The sequence below is a fragment of the Mustela putorius genome, unplaced genomic scaffold (assembly GCF_011764305.1).
Source record: "Mustela putorius furo isolate JIRA1106 unplaced genomic scaffold, ASM1176430v1.1 tig00003846_pilon_pilon_pilon, whole genome shotgun sequence".
Taxonomy (NCBI): domain Eukaryota; kingdom Metazoa; phylum Chordata; class Mammalia; order Carnivora; family Mustelidae; genus Mustela; species Mustela putorius.
Window position 1 is genome coordinate 7923233 of NW_025421999.1, and position 21061 is coordinate 7944293.

A 21061-nucleotide genomic window follows, 5' to 3' on the forward strand; every position below is an offset into this window, starting at 1 on the left:
AAACTCTCTGAAGCCTTCAGGGACGACGTATTTCCAGGTGTAAGGTACATAGGAATTTAAAAATATTTTCTGATGGACCTTCCCCTACCATGAAAGTAATTTTCTTTCTGTGCCATGTGCGGTTGTGACCCCTAGAGCAGGGTCCAGATGTGCGTGGCCTCCAGAAGGAAGTGGAATATAAGGGAACCTCCTGTCACACAGGAAAAAGGGACACTGCCTTTTCTGACCCAGCGGAAAGTGGTGAGGGGAGAGGAAGCAAAGATGTCAGGTGCTGATGTTGTAATTCTTCACCCCCTCCAACGCATACAGTCTTTCAGGGTCAAGTCTGGGTGGTAAGGGAAATCTAGAGCTCCAGGACCTAGGCTCAGAAGACATAGGTGTCCCTGTGTCCCCCTGGGTAATAGGGGAGTTCCAGGCTCTGCAACTGGAGGCAGTGGTGGGGAGCAGTGGCATCTCCAAAGCTAGAGGCATCTCCAAAGACCCAGTGAAACATGTCAGCAAAATCAGATTGGTGCAGGACCAGCCCAGGCCACCACTCCACAGCAGAGGCCAACAAGAATCTGGGAACAACATAACCACCTTGACCTGCTCCCCTGTCACCAAGGTGCCATCTGTATGGGCTAGTGTGGGAGTAAAGAAATCTTAGGGGTGCCTGGGTGGCTCAGTCAGGGGGTCTGCTTCTCCCTCTCCCTCTGTTCCTCCCTTTTACCCCACTCATGTTCTCTCTCTCTCAAATAAATAAAATCTTAAAAAAAAAAAAACAACTAAAAAAAAACCCTAAAATCTCAGTATACTGAGATGCCAGTGACCAGATCCTGCCCTCACTGCGTGTGGGATTGGAGACAAGGGTGATCCCAGGGAAGAGAGGCTGAGCCGTAGTAAGTAGAGCTACATAGTCTTTGCCCCTGAAGCATGGAGTGCATGTATGAATCACGGCTCCTTCTCGCCCTTCACCCACTCCACTTACTTCAGCTCTGAGACAAAGTTTACGCCCCTCAGAAGGCTTTTCCTGACTAATTCCCCCCAGCACGCGCATACGAAACACCAGCTACTTACACGGGGAGCCCCGAGCCTGTGGTTAAACAAAAGCTGCCATCCAGGAGCTCCCAGAACCATAGGGAAACAGCTGCCATCACAATTAGCACCAAGTTGAGGAGGTCATTGATGTCAGAAGGCACAAAAGCACAAAGTCTCCTGAATGAGAGATACTGGGGTCAGTGGTAAGAGTTGATACTCAAGCTTGGCATCCAGGGATGGTTAAGCTTTCACAATTATGGATAGAGAGAAAGGACACTCTGGACAAAGGAATAATCGCCACCAGGGCCTGAAGGTTGGGCTGGAAATTTCTGGCTACCCACAATTTATTCTCCTATGGATTTCTCTTGTTAACCCAGTCTCTCTACTTCTGTCCTATTGCTGCGGTAACAAATTAACCACAAACTTAGGGGCTTGGTCAGAAGTCCAAAAGGAGTTTTCTGAGACTAAAATTAAGGGATCAGTGGGGCTGGTTCTTTTTAGAAGCTCCAGAGGACAGTCTGGTTTTTGCCTCTTTCAGCTTCTAGAAGCTGCCAGCATTCCTTGCATGTGGCCATATCACTCCAGTCTCTGCTTCTGTTGTCTTATCTCTTTCTGCTTTTGACCTTCTTCTTCCCCCTTCTAAGAACCCTTGTAATTACTTTGGACCCACAGGATAATCTCCTTATCTCAAGATCTTTAACTGAGTCACACCTGGAAAGTCCCTTTTACCAGCTAAGGTAACGTAGTCCCAAGCTCCGGGGACGAGGATGTAGGCATCTCTGGAAGGCCATCATTTTGTCTACTACAGCATCATTTAGGTCTCCTCCCTTTTGAGTGTGAGTAACTGACATGGGATCTTTTTGGTGAAATTCAAAAGAAGAATTCAAATACATTTTTAAAAAGATTTTATTTATTTATTTGTTTATCTGGAAGAGAGTGAGAGAGAGAGAGAGAGAGAGAACAAGCAGGGGAGTAGCAGAGGGAGAGGGGGAAGCAGGCTTCCTGCCAAGCAGAGATCCTGACATGGGGCTCCATCCCAGGACCCTGCGATCATGACCTGAGCTGAAGGCAGACACTTAACTGACTGAGGCACTTGGCATCCCTCAGATATGTTTTCTAAACATGCTAATACCAGTTTTGATATCCATAAAGGAGGTACACACTTTATTTAAAGTGAACGACTGTCTTTCAGGAGCAAATATAATCACAGTCTTCGATATTTAATATTAGGTTACACTTTTCAAACTGGGACTTCCAGGGTCTCAGCAGGTACACCCAGTGACCAAAGCTAATAAGTTGCAGGATAAACATTCCCAGAGTGCCAATTTCAGTAATTATAATAAGCTAGTTGAAACATTTTATATTAAAGATGAATGTGGCTATAATATAGACTAGAATGTAAAATTTGAAAACACTTAATAATAAAAATGAGTCGTTAAAGAAGCAATGGTTTGTTTTGAACTGTGCCTGCTAAGTACTAAGACTACTTCTCTGCTTTAAGGAATATTTTGATGGAACATTTGAAAAGCACTTATTTAAATTAAAATAGTTTGTGGCACTTTACAAATATGACAAGAAAATTGCTCAAAAAAATAAAATAAATACTATCTCCTGGTTAAATTTAATTTTAGCCAAAAGCAAAATGTTTTCATTGCAGTATTTGGAGATCATCTGTTATATGCTAAGCACATAATCATTCATCTACATATAGAACTCAGTTATTGATAAATTTCTGGTTCAGTATATAACTGAAAACCAGTATGTAAAGATATGCACAAATTAAACTGCTTTTATGTTTAGAAGAGGTCCTCAGCAATTCACCTGAAATAGGTTTACTTTTACTTTACAAATAATTCTAGTTAAGGTTGGCTATATGGCTTCCTTACCCAAAGCAATAACCAGCGAATTAGAGGGGAAGCCTCATTCCGGGAAACTAAGGAAATTTGATGGTACTGTTAAAAAAATAACACACGCGCGCGCATGCGCACACACACACACACACGAAGTTTGAAAAGTACTTTTGACCAACTCCTATACACCAGACATGATATCATATAATTATCACAATCCTGGCCGGGATTATGGCCAGGATCAGAGAGGTTGAAAAGAGTGGGATTCAAAACAAACCAAGCTCCAAAGCTTGTGATCTTTCTCTTACAGAAAACTCAGCATAGTTCTTTAGTAAAGCAAATAAGGGGTATAAATGAATTTAGGTTACTTTGTTTTGTTTTGAGAGAGAGAGAAAGTGAGTAGGGTAGGGAGAGAGAGAGACTCTTAAGCAGGCTCCACACTCAACACAGATCCTGATGCAGGACTCGATTTCATGATCCTAAGATCATGACTGAGCTGAATCAAGAGTCCATCACTTAACCAACTGAGCCACCTAAGTGTATTGAGTTTAGAGACTTTTTCTTTTTTTTTTTTTAAATCTCCAATACCAAAGAGGTTTTATTCCATGAAGGGTAGAACTTGAGTTATGTGTTAAACTTGGCTTTCCAGAATAACTCATCAGCCAAAAATTCATTCCATGGTCCAGGCGCACAGCTAAATCCAGAACAGCCATAATAGTGGGAGATTTTTATTTCATGTACTCACTTTTCTTCCTATGTGTAAAGGGTATAATTTATCTTTCTAAGCTTCGAATTACTCTTTTACTTGTGGGTACCACTTAAATTCCCTTCTTTAAATAAAATGGACTTTTATTTGTTTTATTTCCAAGGAGTATATATTGATTCTGCACATACACTTTTCTCTGGCTTGCTGCTCTAGTTTAACCCGTTCCTCTCTCTCTTGCAGGATTCATTCTTGTAGGGTTATCATGAAGGTCACGTGAATGAGTGCTCAGAAAGCACTTAAAACAACTCTTGGCAATTAGTACATGACCTTCAGGGTTTTTCCTTTTATGGAAACTCCTACAATTGTGAGTACCCAATTATGATGGCTTATTGTTAATAATGTGTTAATAGGAGTTATAAAAGAACACATTTTGCTCTTCCATTATTACCCAATACCCAGCATAGAATAAAATAAGCCCAAATAGAAGTCCAAATTTTATTAGAGAATATATCTAAAATACAATATTTATTAAATTATGATATATTATTTGAATGGAAATATACTCTGTATTACAATTATAATTATAACAATTTTACAGATAATACTTCATTTACATCTCTGTAATTCAAAAGTCACTAAATTACAACATAATTCATTTTCCAGATAACATTGCTACAAATATATAAGAATTTAAAATTTTTTTCTTGAATATAATATCTCAGAATCATAAACATTTATTTCATCTGATTTACATTACATAGAATCATGACTATTTCACCTGATTTACATTACACAGCTCAATTTATGTCATGGAATGGATTTGCACTCAATTATTCTACTTTCCTATGTTTTAAAGTTAGCATTTTTGTGAACAATTGTCTGTGCTCATCACCCCATGTGCTACGAACAAAGTCAAGATGCTTTGTTCTCTTATTCCTTATATTATATTCTCTCCTACAGAAAGGCTATTACCAGAACCAAAGCACCAGTCACAGCAATTCGGTCAAGCACGACAACTGGTCAAGTTCTTCACATTTTACTAATGAGGACAACAGGTGAGAGATAAGGATCTAGAAAACCAGACGCAAAGCAGCCAAGGTCCGATTCACCAAGGTAGATTTGTGCTTAGCTAATATCCCAAATATCCACTATCTGGATGTGGGCTCTGGGGCCATCTTATTTGAAGGACGCATTAATCTGTCTGCTGTGCAGTGGCTGAGCTGGGCGCCAATTGTCCACCATCAGTTCTTCAGGCTCACCCTCCTTATTGAAATTAAGCTTACGGAATTTCATCATCTAAAAGGCAAAATACAAGAGAAAAGATTTTAAAATACAAGTTTCCCAATAGTATTCACTTATGTGCTTATTCTCCCATATTCACCAATAGTCACTATACTTTGTATGTATCAAAATTCAAAGTTCACTTTGGTTCCCAATAAATATACAATCACATAAACATTATATATGTATGCTTTTAGTGACAAGTCAATTTCTGGAAAATACACACAAGATTGTTGGTGTCGTTCAGAAGGAAATTTTCAGTGGGCTTATTTTTATCCCCTCTTAATTTTAAAATCAATCATCAAAAGTCTATAAAACATTTCTGAGATGTAAAATAATAATAAAAATTCTAGATCCAAATTATAGAGTTTTGCTTTCTGCCCCAGGAAGATAAACTACAGCATCTGTACTACTGGATAAAGTGGTCCAGGATCCAAAAGCCCCAGGAGATAAGTGACTGGTGCGCATCTCTGCTTTAATGTACAGAAACACATAAATGAATTTAACATTAGTTAAATTATCCAGGATCCAAGTTCTTGTGGACCTTACAGAGGACTGTCCGTTTTCTACATTTCAACTGTGGGGGGAATAGAGACAGTCTATGGGACTATTGGTGACCCAGAAGCTACATTAATAACTTGAACCTCATAAACTATATTGTATGGGAAAGGTAAGAATCTGTGGTCTGGGCTTTAGAGCAATTTGGAGTGAGTTTTGATAGATAATTTTCTCCAAGGGATGGCTTTTCCTTTTGTCAGAATTCAGAAATGTATTCTGATAGAAATAATGAGGAAGTGGAGTGGCAGGGGTTAAGGGGGTAGGAGAAGAATAAATGAAACAAGAGTGATTGGGAAGGAGACAAACCTTAAGTGACTCTTAATCTCACAAAGGAAACTGAGGATTGCTGGGGGGAGGGGGGTTGGGAGAGGGTGGTAGGGTTATGGACATTGGGAAGGGTATGTGCTATGCTGAGTGTTGTGAAGTGTGTAAACCTGGCGATTCACAGACTTGTACCCCTGGGGATAAAAATACATTATATGTTTATAAAAAATAAAAATAAATTTAAAAAAATAAAATAAAAAAATAAAATAAAATAAATTGGAAAAAAAAAAAGAAATAAAACTGGGTAAACTCTCATGTGAGTGAGCGGTTACCTGTGAGTTACCATTGATATCTATGGAACCTTGAATGTGAAATCTCATGGTCCTGGGCCTCGATTTCCTTGTAGCTTATATAAAGGAATTTATTAGGTGACAGACACCTTTCTCACTTAACCCTCATGATTATCCAGTTATAGAGAGCAAACAAGCTACCCTAAAGTTATGGCTAATCCCAGCAAATACTTCTTGAATGCTGTTTATCTGCTAAGCACTGTTATGGACACTAGTTCCACATCTAGAAGCAGGAGCAGGAGGATTCAACCCCAGGTCTGTCCGAATCCAAAAGCTACGCTCCTCTGCCTGGACGAAGGGCTCGATCTCACTTGAAAAAACCGACCTGCTCACTGCTAACGCTGATGGGCTCCTTGAGCACAATCCAGGTCACGCATTCCAGAAGGGGAGGAGTGGTCAGTGAGCCTGGGTAGGTCCAGTAGTCCAGACTTCCAGGAAGGAGGCCACGAGGGTCAAAGTTGGTGAAGTCAGCACTCTTACCCTGGAACAAGGCAAACACACCGGTTACAAATGCCACAAGATCAGAGCGGGAGGAAGGCAGGAGATTAGGAAATAGCTATTCCCCTCTGGTTGCCAAAACTTTTTTTTTTTTTTAAGAGGTCCCAAGTTGACCAGAAAACAAAGTAAAAAAGAAATTAAGAGAGATATTTGACTTGGAAATAGAGATGAGCAGATATGGGCAAGAGAGCCTTACTCTCTAATTTTTTCATGTCCAATTCTCATCTTGTCCTCTCAAATCATCCCTTATAATTTCCACTGTTATTAACTGATCACATCCAGCACTTACAACAAAACTGCTGCCACTGAAATAATGCAATTTTAGGCTTCAGTAGCAAAAATATAGTATCTTTGATAAGGAGGTAATTGTCTTCCTATTCTATCTGATCACCAGTTCAGGACTAAGGAACCCCTTTCCTTTCTGGACACTACACTTTCAAAGCATTAGATGTACAAGGCAGAGAGCTACAAGTACAGTGACAAGGTTGTTACAAAGAGAGAAAATTTGCTGTATGGGAATAGTTAAAGGGCACTAAAGATAACTAGCCTGAGGGTAAGTAAAATGCTCTTAGAGAAAGGGGTCAAAAGAAAGAAGGACCATGTTTTTTACTTTGTTTTGTTTTGTTTTACTGGGTATAATTAACACATAATATTATATTACCTTCAAGGTGCCCAACATAATGATTTGATATTTATGTATATTGTAAAATGATCACCACAATAAGTCTACTTGTTAACATGTAACAGTCTGTTACTAAGTTACAGCCCAGTTACTAATAATTTTTTTCTCTTATGATGAGAACTTCGAAAATCTGGTCTTAAAAAAAAAGTCTCCTCTTAGCAACTTTCTAATATGCAATGCAATATTATGAATAGTCACCATGCTGTACATTATATCCCCCATGACTTATTTATTTATTATTATTTTAAAAGATTTTATTTATTTATTTAAAGAGAGTGAGAGGGAGAAAGCACAAGAGGGTTAAAGAGTGAAGCAAACTCCCCACAGGGTGGGGAGCCACCGTGGGACTTGATCCCAGGACTCCAGGATCATGACCTGAGCTGAAGGTAGAAGCTTAACTGACTGAACCACCAAGGTGCCTGAGTTACTTATTTCTTAACTGGAACTTTGTACCCTTTGACCCCCTTCACTTACCTCCCCCCACCTCTGATAACCACCAATCTGTTTTCTGTATCTAGTGCTCACTTTTTTGTGTTTTTGTTTTTGTTGTCTGTTTTTTAGATTCCACATATAAGTGAGATCATATGGTATTTGTCTTTTTCTGTCTGACTTAAGTCACTTAGCATAATGGCCTTAAGGTCCACCAACATTGTAATCAATGACAAGATTTCCTTCTTTTTTGATGACTGGACAATATTCTATTGTGTATATATAATATATTATATATAATTATATATATTATTATATCATAATATTATCACATATTATACTGTATATAATATGTAATCATATAACAATATTATTATATATTATTATATTTTATATATAATATGTTACATAAATAGTTATATTATATATAGCCCATTTCTTTATCCAGTCATCCAGTTTGGACAGTTAGACTATTTCTGGATCTTGGTTATTGTAAATAATGAACATGAAGATACATATATCTTTTTAAATAAGCATTTTAAATCAGGTTTATTCCACATAATCCAAAGGGGTCAGCTAGGAGTAATAAGGGAGCCTTTCAGAAGATAAATGTGGCTTCAGTTTGAGGATAAGCTTTATAAAGCCAGAGCTGTCCTTGGTGATCATACGTAGCAGATGTTCAATGACCTAAATGTGGCTCTGCCGTAGAGAGAATTCAAACATGGGATGGGTTATTCTTCAGGCTCACCTCTGTTAACTCCTTATTAAAACACCACATGTCAAACCAAGACTATTCATTTTGATCCAAAACCATCCCATCCTAAAACCAATGGGATATGAAAGTACTCTATTGAGGTGGCAAAAAATTCAACTGTACCTTTGTCTTTATGGAATCCAGGGCATCGAGCACTTTTTGTAGGCCTGGTCTGGCATCACCAATCTATGAAAGACACGACATAGAAGGTACTGGAATCCTGTTGGTACTACATCAGTGTTGATTTGAGCAGCTCTACCATAAAATTTTTCCAAGTAGTGCACCAAAGTCTCCCACTTGCTACGTGCCACTCAACCATCTTACTCTGACAACACGGGCACCACGAACTTCCCCACTTCCACGGACAACTTCCCTCCGAGTTCTATCCCTCCACCCCACCCTATAGTTCTCCTGAATATACCCCCTAAAAATCACCAGTGACCTCTAACTGCCAAAACAAAGAACACTGTTCAGTGCTTACCTTCGTTATGCAGGATTTTATACTATTGACTTCTCTCCTTTTTGAAATTCTCTCCTCCTTTGGCTTTCCCTCTGCCCTCCAACTTCGGCAGTTTCCCCTGACTCTTGTCATTTTTAGCCATTTCATTAGCATCTTTCCACTGCCTTAAATGTCTTACATTTTGCAGTTTCTTGGGACTGCATTCTCAGCAGCTTTACCATCTCCCTCTTCAGGCTTTTCTTGGATGATTTCATACTCATGTGTAGCTCCCACCTTGACATATGATGTCAGGCTCCATGAATCTCCAACCTAAACCTATCTCCACTTGCTTTATAACTGTCTGGAGGGCAGCTCAACCTGTAAGTCCCACTGTTGCCTGAAATTCTCCAATACTGGGTCACTGCCCTTGAGCCCTCCAAAACCTGATCTTACTTTAGCAGACTATCATGAAACAGTACTATCTAGTTAGGGACGAATTTTAAAACAAAAACCGGTAGTCACCTTAAGTATACCTCTTTTTCCTTTCACATTTCCCATGTATACACCCTTCACATTTAATATAAATAGCACCTCATGAATACTTCTCAGATTGTTTCTCCACTGCTACTAGCTACTGGGGGGGGGGGGGAGGCGGGGGGTTGCGGGGGGGAAACAGGTGCCTGAAAATATTTTGGAGCCAAAGGCATTTCCGAGGCTCTTTGGAGGATGTCCTGTTTACTCTGAATGTTCTGTTTGCTTAATCTTTCTAAAATTAAAAAAAAAATAAAAATTAAAATAAAAATTAAAAAAACAGGGGAAAAAAGAACTGGACCATCAACTAACCTGCAAAAAAATACCCAAAACAGCCAGTCCATCAGGTTGCTGCACAGCTTTTCCAAAATCCCCATATTTGGTGTTCCAGTGAACCAAGTGAAGCTAAAGCAGTGGGAGACAAAACCACAATAAATGAGACACATAATAAATCCTACAGGTTTCATCCAGTGATCTTTTTCCTCATAGCTAAAGGTTACTAAAAAAAGTAAACGTGTGGATAACTTAAAAAATAAACTTTTCTTTCATTTTAATTCTAATTATTTAGAATTTGGCATAACAGCAAATGACTTCATCAACTTCAAGACAAAGAGTTACATGTTCTTGTGGGAAGACACAAAGCTTATTTCTAGATATATATTAAAACGGGATCCTCCAATTTGAATTTATTTTATTTTTTGCTAATGATGTCCTTGGAAGTAGTAGAGAATGTTTTGCAGCATTCATTGTAATATCACAAATAAAAGTTATAAGAAGCAAATATGAAGTTCCTTTGTAAAAAAAAAAAAGTTCATTTAGATTGAGTCAAATTTACAAAATTAAGGTTTTGAAATTAAAGCTGAATATCAATTTACATCTTTCCCTGGAAAGCAAAAAAGCGTCTCTTACCTCTGCAGCATATTTCTTTTTATCCACAGTGTGCTCAGAACCTTGCCCATCAGATGAACCCCAGTGAAAGTGAAACTGAATCAATCTGTAAGTGCCAGTGAGGGGTCCTCCTTTCAGCACTAAAATTTAAAATATATATATATATAAAATATATGTATATGTATATTATATATGTGCATATGTGTGTGAGTGTTTATATGTATATGAATGTATATACATACACACAATCATGTGTTTACACACATATACATACATATGCACATGAAACACACACAGTATTAAATATTACAGTCTAATTTAACCCTGTTTTGTAGTTCTAACTTTATGCCTGTAGCAACATTTTCGCTCTGGGAAAATTAAGTCCAGACTCAAGTTTAGTCTATAGTGCTGAACAAAATCATTTCAGCTGGCTTCTCTCCTCACTCGTGTTGGCTTGAAGGATGGATGTTTTTCCCGTCTGGTTTCTGAGCACAGTGATACTTCTCTTCTGGATTTGGTTAGGAGTCAGAGGTGCTGGTTGAGAAAGAGGAAATTTTAGGTGGAATTATTAAGTCCTCTGTGAATCACAGAGGAAGTGCCCGTGCAGCTGCTTGCCAGTGCAGGTCTGTGGCCCACACTGACCCTGCTCTACATGGCCCAGTGGCTGTCCTACTACCTGCTTTGCCAACCTCCGAGGCCAGTTCTTACCCTCCAGAATTTGTGAAACCATAAGCATTCTATTGATCTTAGTAGAATATCCAATTCTCCTTGCTCTGGCCTTCCAAATTCTCCAGAATTTGGATGGTCACTGGTATTAACTAGCTTGGTACATTAAAAAAAAAATTTTTTTTTGAGACTGATTTAGAAAGAGAAAGAGAGAGTGGGTGCATGAGTTGGGGGGAAGGGTAGAGGCAGAGAGAATCTCAAGCCACTGACTTGATCCCAGGACCCTGAGATCATGACCTGAGCTGAAACCGAAAGTCAGTTTCCTAACTGACTGAGCCACCCACATGCCCCTCCCATTAAAATTTTTTATTGAACATTTCTGACTTTTAATGTCCTCATCTGTAAAGTGTAATACATTCAATTGTTTATTACTTCACTAAGAGTTTGTTGATCATCTAACATATGCAGTACTCTATTGTCTCCAAAACCTTAAAATTCTAACTTTAATGACAGTCTAACGATTCCACTGTTCTGGTATTAATATAACTTTGTTAGAGAAGAACACAAGATGTAAGAATGGGACTAGATGTCATCTTCTTAGGCCACAGTCTGTTTGCAGATAATTAATGATTTGTGTGTTACAGAGAATTAATATAGTATGAAATCAGTTTCCCCATCCTCTCCATAATCTTTTTTTTTTAAGTTATATGTATTAATGAAATTTTACCAATATATTTAAAAGCTTTTACAATTAGTTTAGTTCTACCATCTGTTTTTATAAGTATATTTTAATAGCTTTGGGTTATAAATCTATAAAACAGTGAGCCCAAACTTACTTTGGCTTTGCAAAACAAAGCAACAAAGTCTGTACAATCAAATTTTCTTAACTTCACCCAAATACACATAAACAGTAGCAATATCCATTCATTTACCCAAAGGAAAAAATAGAGCTGGCTGGAAGACATTTAGGCCTTTCCTACAGCTCTTGATACAATCTCTCCTTGCCAGCTCTGCCTTACAATACACCAGGAGAAAAAAAGAAGGAATTAAAAAAAAGAAAAAGAACCAATCAGAAGTGGTGTTATAGATCTTCTAAGAAACATCGATTTGGGTATATTCTGATAAAATCACATCTTTTGAACCTTAAAAACAAATTATTATAAAAAAATTTTTTTAATCTAATAATCTTGTAAGGAAAGATTTAGCCTTATCTGCCCCCTCCCCTAGGCTTCTTCAAAAATGAGAAAATTCCCATTTTTCATAATGATATAACCTAAAAACAAGATATATATTTATGAAATAATTGGTACTGAAACAATTCCTTTATCATTACTTTAAAGCTACTAACTGGCTGATCCTAAAAAGCAGATATCCTAACATCATTAATTCTATCAAGTGGCAAAATAAATGAAATAAACCATATTGAGTAACCAGTGTAACTTACCATTTTAAATGAATCTCCTTTCCCTTTCAAAGAATCATATCAGAATCTTAAATTTTAAAAATAATAAAGCTTACTGGCTATTTCTTATTCTTATTCACTCTCTTGAAGACCTTAAGATTCCAGCCTAATTTATTTATTTCAGAGAATATTTAGAATTAGTCAAGAATATATTTGAGCTTTTCTTAAATAAGCTTTGTTAATTAAAAAAGAATGCTCTAGGTTCAATGATTAAACTTACTCAGTGCTAATCTATTATTACCAGACACCTGCTTTAGCTCTTGTTAAAATAAAACTATGTTGCTATGTAGATTAGAAGCCCATCATACCTAGGAGAGATTATTAAATTCTTAAAATTTAATTGCTACAAAAAGAAGCATTTCTTGTCTTCTTCAGCTAGTTAGCTATTTCTCAGCAAATTCTTAGCATGGAGTTTTGTCAATGAAGTCCCCCTGAAAACATCTTTATAATAATAAATCACCACAAACCCCAATAAAGGTAGCATATATATACACATATATGTGTGTGTATATATATATATATATATATATATATATATATATATATATTTATTTGCAAAATGAAAAAGATATTTGGTTGAGAGATATGGAGTTTGCACTTTTTCCAGATCTACTTATTTATTTACTTATTTGGATTGCTACTTGCCATTTCTAAACTGTTCCAGTTTAAAATGAAGTCTGTTTTTCTGATGCAAAAGTAATTTGAAAAGGTAATAGAAACTGCAGACTCTGTTTTTCCTCTTTAAAATCCAGCCCTGCTGGTGGGGGCCCTGAAGAGTCAATAATTTATTGTATCATAGAAATGTGTTCCACAGGGATGGGAGAGATATAAATGGGGTTTTCTACCAGGATATCTTTTTCAAGATTCCCAAAACTTAATTTAAATCCAAATCTCAACACCAGCTAATTTTAATTTCGATGATCTCCCGTCAGTTATACATTCTGCATACATAACACAGAAAATAAGCACTAATTATATTATAATCTGTCTTCCTATACATATTACTTAGGGAAGTTATGTAAATTCTGTTATTTGTGAAAATTAAGACATCACTCCAGTAATAAGACTATCTATGCATATTAAAAACTGAAAAATTAACATTTTAAAATTTTTTCTTCCCACTTTATTATTACTTAACGTAAGATGTACCCAAATAACCAACTAAAGATCTTAATGAATATTGATAATCTCTCTTAAATCCAATATACAGATATACAGATCATTTTCAATAATCTTTAGTTTAAAATTCAAATTTGAGGGATTTCTTATTAATGAAGTAAAGGACTAAGTCTACTAAAACTGCGGCATTTCCCAGAAGGTAAACAATCTTCTTTTATGAATACTTTTAAAATTATTAAATCATACATTGCTTTTTTTTTTTTTTTTTTTTTAGCAGTAGCCAATAATCCTAGGGTTGACATACTAAAATCAAGAAAATGAATGAGGACAAGATGTCGACAATCTATTTCTTTTAAATAGATATTTAGCTGTCACTTTCACTACGGTAAACAACAATTAAAAATCAACAGAACAGAAATTTTTAGTTTCAGGTCTATGGAAATCATAGAAGAGTATAAAAAAAGAAACTCTTTTGACATGAACATAATTAAATACAGAACTTAGAAGGCTTTGGTCAGATTTATAAATACTTAGGTTTCTGCTTATAACATTAACAGTATGCACAACAAACCCTTTCACTTGTTGCTATTATGCTTCCTTTTAACTTAAAATTATTCATGGAAGGATAATTTTTAAAGTTTCAAAAGCAAGTCCTTGAAAATCAAGCAAGACTCATGTATGAAGCTCTATTATGTCATATAGACAATGGTCTGTTTCAAATGAGCATAAGTAAACTGTTTCCTTCCTTTTTTCTTGAAATAATATAAACAGATAAAAATATTTCCATTTCTTCAGAACAGAAATGATATGAGAGTTGTATATAGACTGGCTCAATAATTTCAGGCATTGGTTTTTCAATATTTGCATCTAACATTGTAATAAAGCAGGAGAGTTTTAAACTCTTCCCTAAAACTTAATGAGTTAGCAGAAGTTAATAATTTGACTAGTATTTTTTTCTCCCAGATAAAGCTAGTAATAAAAGAACTCAAGCAGAGAGAGTTATTTTTTAATAATTTTTTTGAAAGCCTAACAGGATTAGCAACTTTTCATTTATTAAAGGTGGTTTATTTTTAAAAGAATTTAGAAGATTGATGAGAGCTTCCAGTTAAAGCCTATTAACCCCACAATTTTTTTTATTAACTCCACACTTAAAAATAATTATCTCAAGCTCAAATATACTAATAAACACAACCAGCTCATTTCCTGATAACTTAGCACTTAAGTTCAAGTTTAAGATAATATTTAGGATGTATTTGAAAACTTAAATCTATGAGAAATTCTAGAAGGCTGAAACCACACTAAAAATAAAAATAAATCAATTAAAATGAACTGAAGCACTATCAATGTAGAAAACAAGACATAAAAGACATCTAAAAATGTTAATGCCATAAAAATAACTCCTAACAAAAAAAGATGTTAAGTTGTCGACCTAAAATATCGAGTGACCAAAATGAAGAAATTATTTTTAGACTTCAGTGTATAGAAAAGCATATCAATTTTTAAAACCATGGTATGTACACATTAAATATTAACTCTGGTTATCATTCAAAGATTCTTATTCAACTTCTATTTTTAAGTGATGGGCATTTAAATTCCTTAGCATTCTGTTTCCTCATGTCTAAGTGAATTTGAATGGAATATCTCCATCATTTGTTCTAACTTGAGAGTCTAGGATTCTTTAAAAAAAAAAAAGTCAAAAGGGCGTTTCTCGACATGGTATGATTGTTTGTTTTATTCTATAGATGTGTTTTTCCTTAATGCCAACATTTTAATATAGTCTTCATCCTAGGAGGGGTGGGGGAACGCTTCCTTGTTTAACCGGAACAACTGACAATGTTGAAGAAGTTTGGGCAAAGTTACAAAGGGATCTTTCATACATAAAGGAGAGCAGGTCATTCTAACATTAACTCTTCCACATCTGTCAGAGTAAATACTCCACAATTTCAAATCGCAGGGTCTTTCCAACTTTTCCTGGCCTGGAGTCTCCTCCAAGACACCAAAATCCTTCAAGCCTCACAAGTTTTATTCACCCTGTAAAGTCTTTCCTGACTTACACAGGATGACTCCTAAGTCTCTTTCATGTTTCCATTGTTCCTTGGAATGGAACAACACATGTCCTTCTTGGACTTGCCAAAGTCATGGTCAGCATCTGTTATTTCTCTGCCTTTCCACCTGAGGCTTGCCCAGCATGAGTTCAAGGGATACAAGAAAGAGACCAGGCCTCAATCCTGCCTTCATGGTACCTAGCTGATCTTGCATTCAGTTGGCGTTAGGAAGGGTTTTCTTGTGGTGGTGGTTGGCTTTTTTATAAGAACTGAGTGAAGAACACGTGTGTCTCTAAAGACATAGGTTTGAGACCCCATTGGAAACACTTTCTTCACAATCTAAACATGGCTTTAATAATATATGTGTTACTCACCAGGAGAAGTACTTAGAAAAGTGGGGCTAACTCTAATCAGTTACTGCTTGTGTAGAAATCCATCAGGACTCGACATATCCATGCTAAAATATGTAACTATATAACATCTCATATAAAATAAGTATATACTTTAATATGATAAATGGGATGTCCAGGAACATATAAAAATAAAATGTTTAAATCCCATTAAGTGATGGCAGGTAATCTTACAGCTCATTAGAAACTTTCTTCAGAAATCTTATCACAGGTGCAATCCCTACAACAATTGCCTAATAAAAGCAGTCAAATGGTATGAAGACATGGAAACAGCAATGGTCACTTACTGTGGAATTATTACGTGCCAAGTGCTGGGCTAGGTGCTTCATATCTACTGTCCCATTTAATACTTCCTCTGTGGTAGAAACTACTCTTACTCCAATTTTACAGTTAAGGAAACTAAAAATTAGAGAGATTAAGTTGCTGTTGTTCCCAGGGCCACTGAGCTGGTTAGTGGCAGAGATGGAACTTGAGCCCATGGCTATCTGACCCCATTCCATGCTCATAGTTGCTATTCTAAATGCTGAAATCCATTTTCCAGTAATAATATACTACTGGAGCAATTACTTCATGACCAGATTTGTAAGGAATACAGGGAATTATCTCATCTGGTTCTATTTGTTAGACATTTGTTTCCTCATTGCTCCAAAAAAAGTATCCAATGTCTATGTTGCACCAAAGGAGGTATATACTGGTAGACTTGACTCTCATTGAAAACGATGATCTCACTGATAACACTGAAACATACATTCATTGCATCTCTTTTTGTAGAATTTGATAGGTACAGACTAAAATAGCTCACTTTAAAAATAAATAAATAAAAAATAAAATAAAATAGCTCACTTTTTTTGGTCTTTGAATAACTAAACATGAACTTTTATAGCATCCTTTCTGTATGTATAATACCACCAAGACCTATGGTCTTGTCCTATTATAATCAAAGTATACAATATTTTTAACAGGAAGGGAAGAAATTTGTTTCCCTCATATTTAGCCTAATAATTTGAGCATTGTTTCTTTGGAGTGGGAGGCTTATTTGGGAAGGCAGTATAGCAGAATGATTGAAGGAATGTCTTCAGGAAATATCCTCTATTAAACCTAATAATCAAAGTCTAATTACTCATTATACTATGCCAGAATGTGTGTGTGTGTGCTTGTGTGTGTACTGGGGGGAGGTGCACCCAGGGCACAGGTAGGTTGAAAACATTTCTCAGGTGAGCTCCACATCACCCTCCAACAAGTTGTCTTCCAGAATCACTATTTCAGAAATCCAAGTGTCAAAAAAGTGTTTGAAGCAGGGGGAGAAGGGATTTTTTCCAAATTGGATGGAATATACAAGAGAGCTAACAAAAAAGAATGGTCAACTAGGCTATGACGATTATAATCACACTTATATATTAGTACTATCCACCGTTACTCCAAAATTTTGACAGCATTATTGAATGCATCCCTGTTTCTCTGTGTTCTCTTTTTGCCCCATGCTTTCCCTGCTCCCATACCATCACCGCTCATCATGTGTTTGCAACGACCTTCAGAGGAAAGCACTCAGGAAAATAGGGCACTGGCAATTAAACCAACCAGTGGGCAAAGAAAGCTGCTACCATGTCTGAATGGGATTGTTCTCCTGTTTCTAAATAAGAAAAAAGCATTCAATGGGCATCATGTAAACAGCCCCGCTACAGATAAATTACAGTAATTGGTTTTGTCAGCAATGGGCCAGGTGGGCCAAGGCCCACCCACTCTAAAACATCTTCATTTGTGGAATGAATTTCTGGGTGGATACCAAAAAATACTGCCTCCTCTTAGCACATTTGGACCCATAAATACAATGTTTCAAAAAATTTTCACTATTTTAAATAGTGAGGTTTTCATCACTCCCCTGTCTGCTGCCTTGAAGAGAGCACTAAAGAGGCACTTTTTATTGGATAGGATCCATTCTGGAAGGCAAATATTTTAGAAAGAATCTTAAAAATTTCAGTTTTTGCAAATCTCCTCCTTGCTGATCTTCACATCGCAGCGACCTTGCCTTCTGTGACTTGTCACAAGCAGATCACAGTTATTCGGTGCCCTACATAGAAACCAGGAGTTGTATAGAGGAGCAACAGCCCTGGGCCACTTCAAAGTAATTGGCCTACTTCTCAGAGCCTGGGCCCTAACAAAGATTAGCAAAGTGGCATCTTTGAGTACTGAGACAAACTGTAGTATTAAGCCACTGCTCCTGATTCCTCTCATTAAGCTGGGAAAGTACTGGGTAAAAGGCACATGTTATTTTTTAAACACTGACCTGCTTTGTCCTGGGAGTCATCGAATTCCACGTTGAAAGAGTGACCGTTGTTGATGATCCTGCGAGAAACCGCTTGCTCATAGGAAGGAGACAAAGCCTTCAGGGCAGGGTCATGAATGGCTGCTTTGGTGTCGATGTCAACAGGAGACTGGCGCTGTCCCTTGGCAATGGGGAACTCCTTATGCCAGTGCTCGGGTCCTAGCGGTCAGAAGAGATGTGTGAATCCCCCAGTGTGGGGAAGGGCACAACCAGAGCCCTAGAAGGGGGCAATAATTCTGGAGCCAATGTGATCTGTTGCAATTTTGGTGGCCCCATTTAGCTGAATACCTCTGGGAAAACAATGTGTGCCTCAGTTTCATCATTTGTATTATGGGGTCATAACATCGGCATCGGAGAAGTTGTGAGAACTGGAATCAATACACGAAAGGTCATCGAACAAACAGAGTGCCATATAAATATTACCTATTTTTACCCTCATTTTACTGAATTCGCAACTGAAATTGGGCAGACACTACCGCAGGGCTTGTGGTTAGCATTTAGGATATTCAAGCTCATTTAAGACCTTGGAGCCGGTTGGGATTTCTCCCTGGAGTCCTCCTACTAAATGTAAAGGCCGAGTCACTGCTCAGACCCGGGCACCTCTCTTGTAAAGATCAGGGAAGCCCCCACGCCACCCCCAGATGCGCAAGGGGCGCCAGCGCATCTTTATTTTGCGTCGGTTGGCTTTGGAGAACCCAGATCAGTAGCCATGATAAACCCGGGTTCCTGGTGACCCCCTAACATTAAGAGATGAGAGATGATGGGTAAACTCAGAAATCACCACGATGGATTCAAACCAGCCCATGAAAACGCCCCGGGACAGTAAGTGCTGAGCGCCTTAGCCACAGGTGGTGCTGAGAATGAAGTGTGTAGGGGGAAGGGAGAGTCCCCTAATTTTTCTGCAATCAACAACTAAAATTTTCCCGTTACAACCCTTCCTCGCTTCCTCCTAGGTCTGGTTAGGATAGTCTCCGCTCGGGACCCGAAGGCAGCTGTCCTCCAGTCCCGAGGCTGAGGCTGCGCTTCTCCTCCCTCCCGCCCTACGCGCCACCGCTGGACGCCGGGATTCCTCGACAGTGACCCCGGGGGCTGCGGCAGCGGGGGCATCCCAGCGACAGGAAGCAGCAGGCGGGGCAGGCTCGGGGGCACACCTTGCCTCGGGTGCTCCGACTAGCCGCGGTAAACAGCAGGTGCGGGCGCTGCGGGGCCGGGGCCCGGACCGGGGCCGACCCTGGGGCCCCGGGCGCCGCCGCCGCCGCCGCCGCGCCGCCCTCCTGCTGCACTCACCGTTGTGCTTGCCGTATCCCCAGTGATGGGCCATGGTCGTGCGGCTGGTCGAGGCAGGGCAGGAGTTGGCGCCGTTCTAGAGGCGGCTGCTCCTCGGGCGCCTGCACCGTGTGTCCGCGGGTCGCGCCGTCACCAGCTTTTATAGGCTCCCGCCAACTTCGCGTTTCGGGGGCGGCCCGGGGGAGGGAGCCCCGGGTGGACCTGGATGAGGGGAGGAGGAGGTGACGGGCGGAGGTGATCTCCCAGTGCTTGGGGCGGGTCAGGCGGGCGAGGCACCGGGGGCGGGGAGAACGCCCTCTCGGCGGGCGCTCTGCCGGGCTTAGGACCTCCTCTCCTGCCCCCCGACTCCCCTCGGCCCGCGGCCCGGGCCCCGGGTCCCTGGGCTGGCAACGAGGTTCCAAGCTCTGGGCGCGCGTGGTGGTGGCGGCGGCGGCGGCGGTTCCCGGGCTCCTGGATGGGACTGGGGCTGGCAAGCGTCTAGGAGCACCCCATCCCCCTCCTGGGTGCGGAGTCTGGCGGCCGTGCTGACTGCTCGGGACCCGGGCCCCTGGTTCTTTTCATCCGTCGTCCGCATTGTGATCGCATCCCCGGCCTCAGAGCCCTCCCGCCCCACCCCCTTGACCCCACCGGCGCCAGGGTCTCCAGCCCCGAGGGTTTACTGCCGGGTGTCCCCGGGCGGGGACTGGCAAGCTAGGTTAGGAGCTATGACCTTGGGGCAAATAGGGATACGGTCCTTGAGGCTCTGGGGAGCGAGCAGCTTTGCGTACCGAAAGCCACGCGCCCCCTGCTGGACGGCCGTGGAATAAAGCGAGCAAGAGGAGCGAGAGTCTCTTCTGCCCTTCGTCCACAGAGGCGAGCAGGGGAGATTGCATTTCCTTGATGCCAGTCAGGGCTGTCAGCGTCGAGTATGAAGAAGGGCTTATCTCCTCCCACTTTCCTCCTTCTCTTAAAAAAATTAACTTTGGGGGAGAGACTTCCTCGCTGAATATATATTAATTTAAAACTTGTCCCCCAAAACTTCTAAAACAAATTTCTTTTCTCAGAGAAATTAGGTAAAAGCAAGCATTTCTTGCGAAGAGGTGGGAACTTTCCCTAGCTGAAAAAGGAACTTGGCATCTGAAATACGTAAGAAATAATTAAAAAGAGAGAGAGAGGATTTTTTGAGGCAAAATGGGTCCCCTTCTTCCTATACCTATACACGTATATTTATGGTTATATTGAAATGAAGATTAATATTTTAACATTATGTATTTCAATATTTTCTTTGATTTCTTTTTTAATGGTCTGACTTAAAAAGAAAAAATTTGTATTGCCATCTAAAAGGGTTGTGGGCTTGAAGCACTGTCCTTACTATACCTAATAGATAAGTCAGGATGTTGGGGGGGGGGGGCAGAATTCATTTCCTTCAAAGGAATTTGCCACAAAAATGGGAGGAGGATTTTCTGTCTTGTGGATCTCTGTGATCTTTGAGAGAAACAAATATGATTCATGTTTAGATTTAT

The 21061-nt window shown here is 39.2% G+C and overlaps 1 protein-coding gene across 2 annotated transcripts; it reads right to left on the reverse strand.

Moving 5' to 3' along the window:
- Window positions 1-4054: 4054 nt before the first annotated feature.
- On the reverse strand, window positions 4055-19832 carry CA2 (carbonic anhydrase 2). Of its 2 annotated transcripts, XM_004766964.3 has the most exons (7): window positions 19560-19801; window positions 18234-18431; window positions 10269-10387; window positions 9672-9764; window positions 8513-8575; window positions 6352-6507; window positions 4055-4869 (listed from the first exon to the last, which is right to left on the reverse strand). In XM_004766964.3, exons 1-7 carry the CDS (start codon window positions 19591-19593, stop codon window positions 4750-4752), a joined length of 783 nt encoding a protein of 260 aa, XP_004767021.1. In that variant the 5' UTR covers window positions 19594-19801; the 3' UTR covers window positions 4055-4749. The 2 variants fall into 2 exon arrangements, with proteins under 2 accessions (XP_004767021.1, XP_044919088.1); XM_045063153.1 differs by lacking the exon at window positions 10269-10387 and having other exon boundaries at window positions 19560-19832.
- Window positions 19833-21061: the final 1229 nt, after the last annotated feature.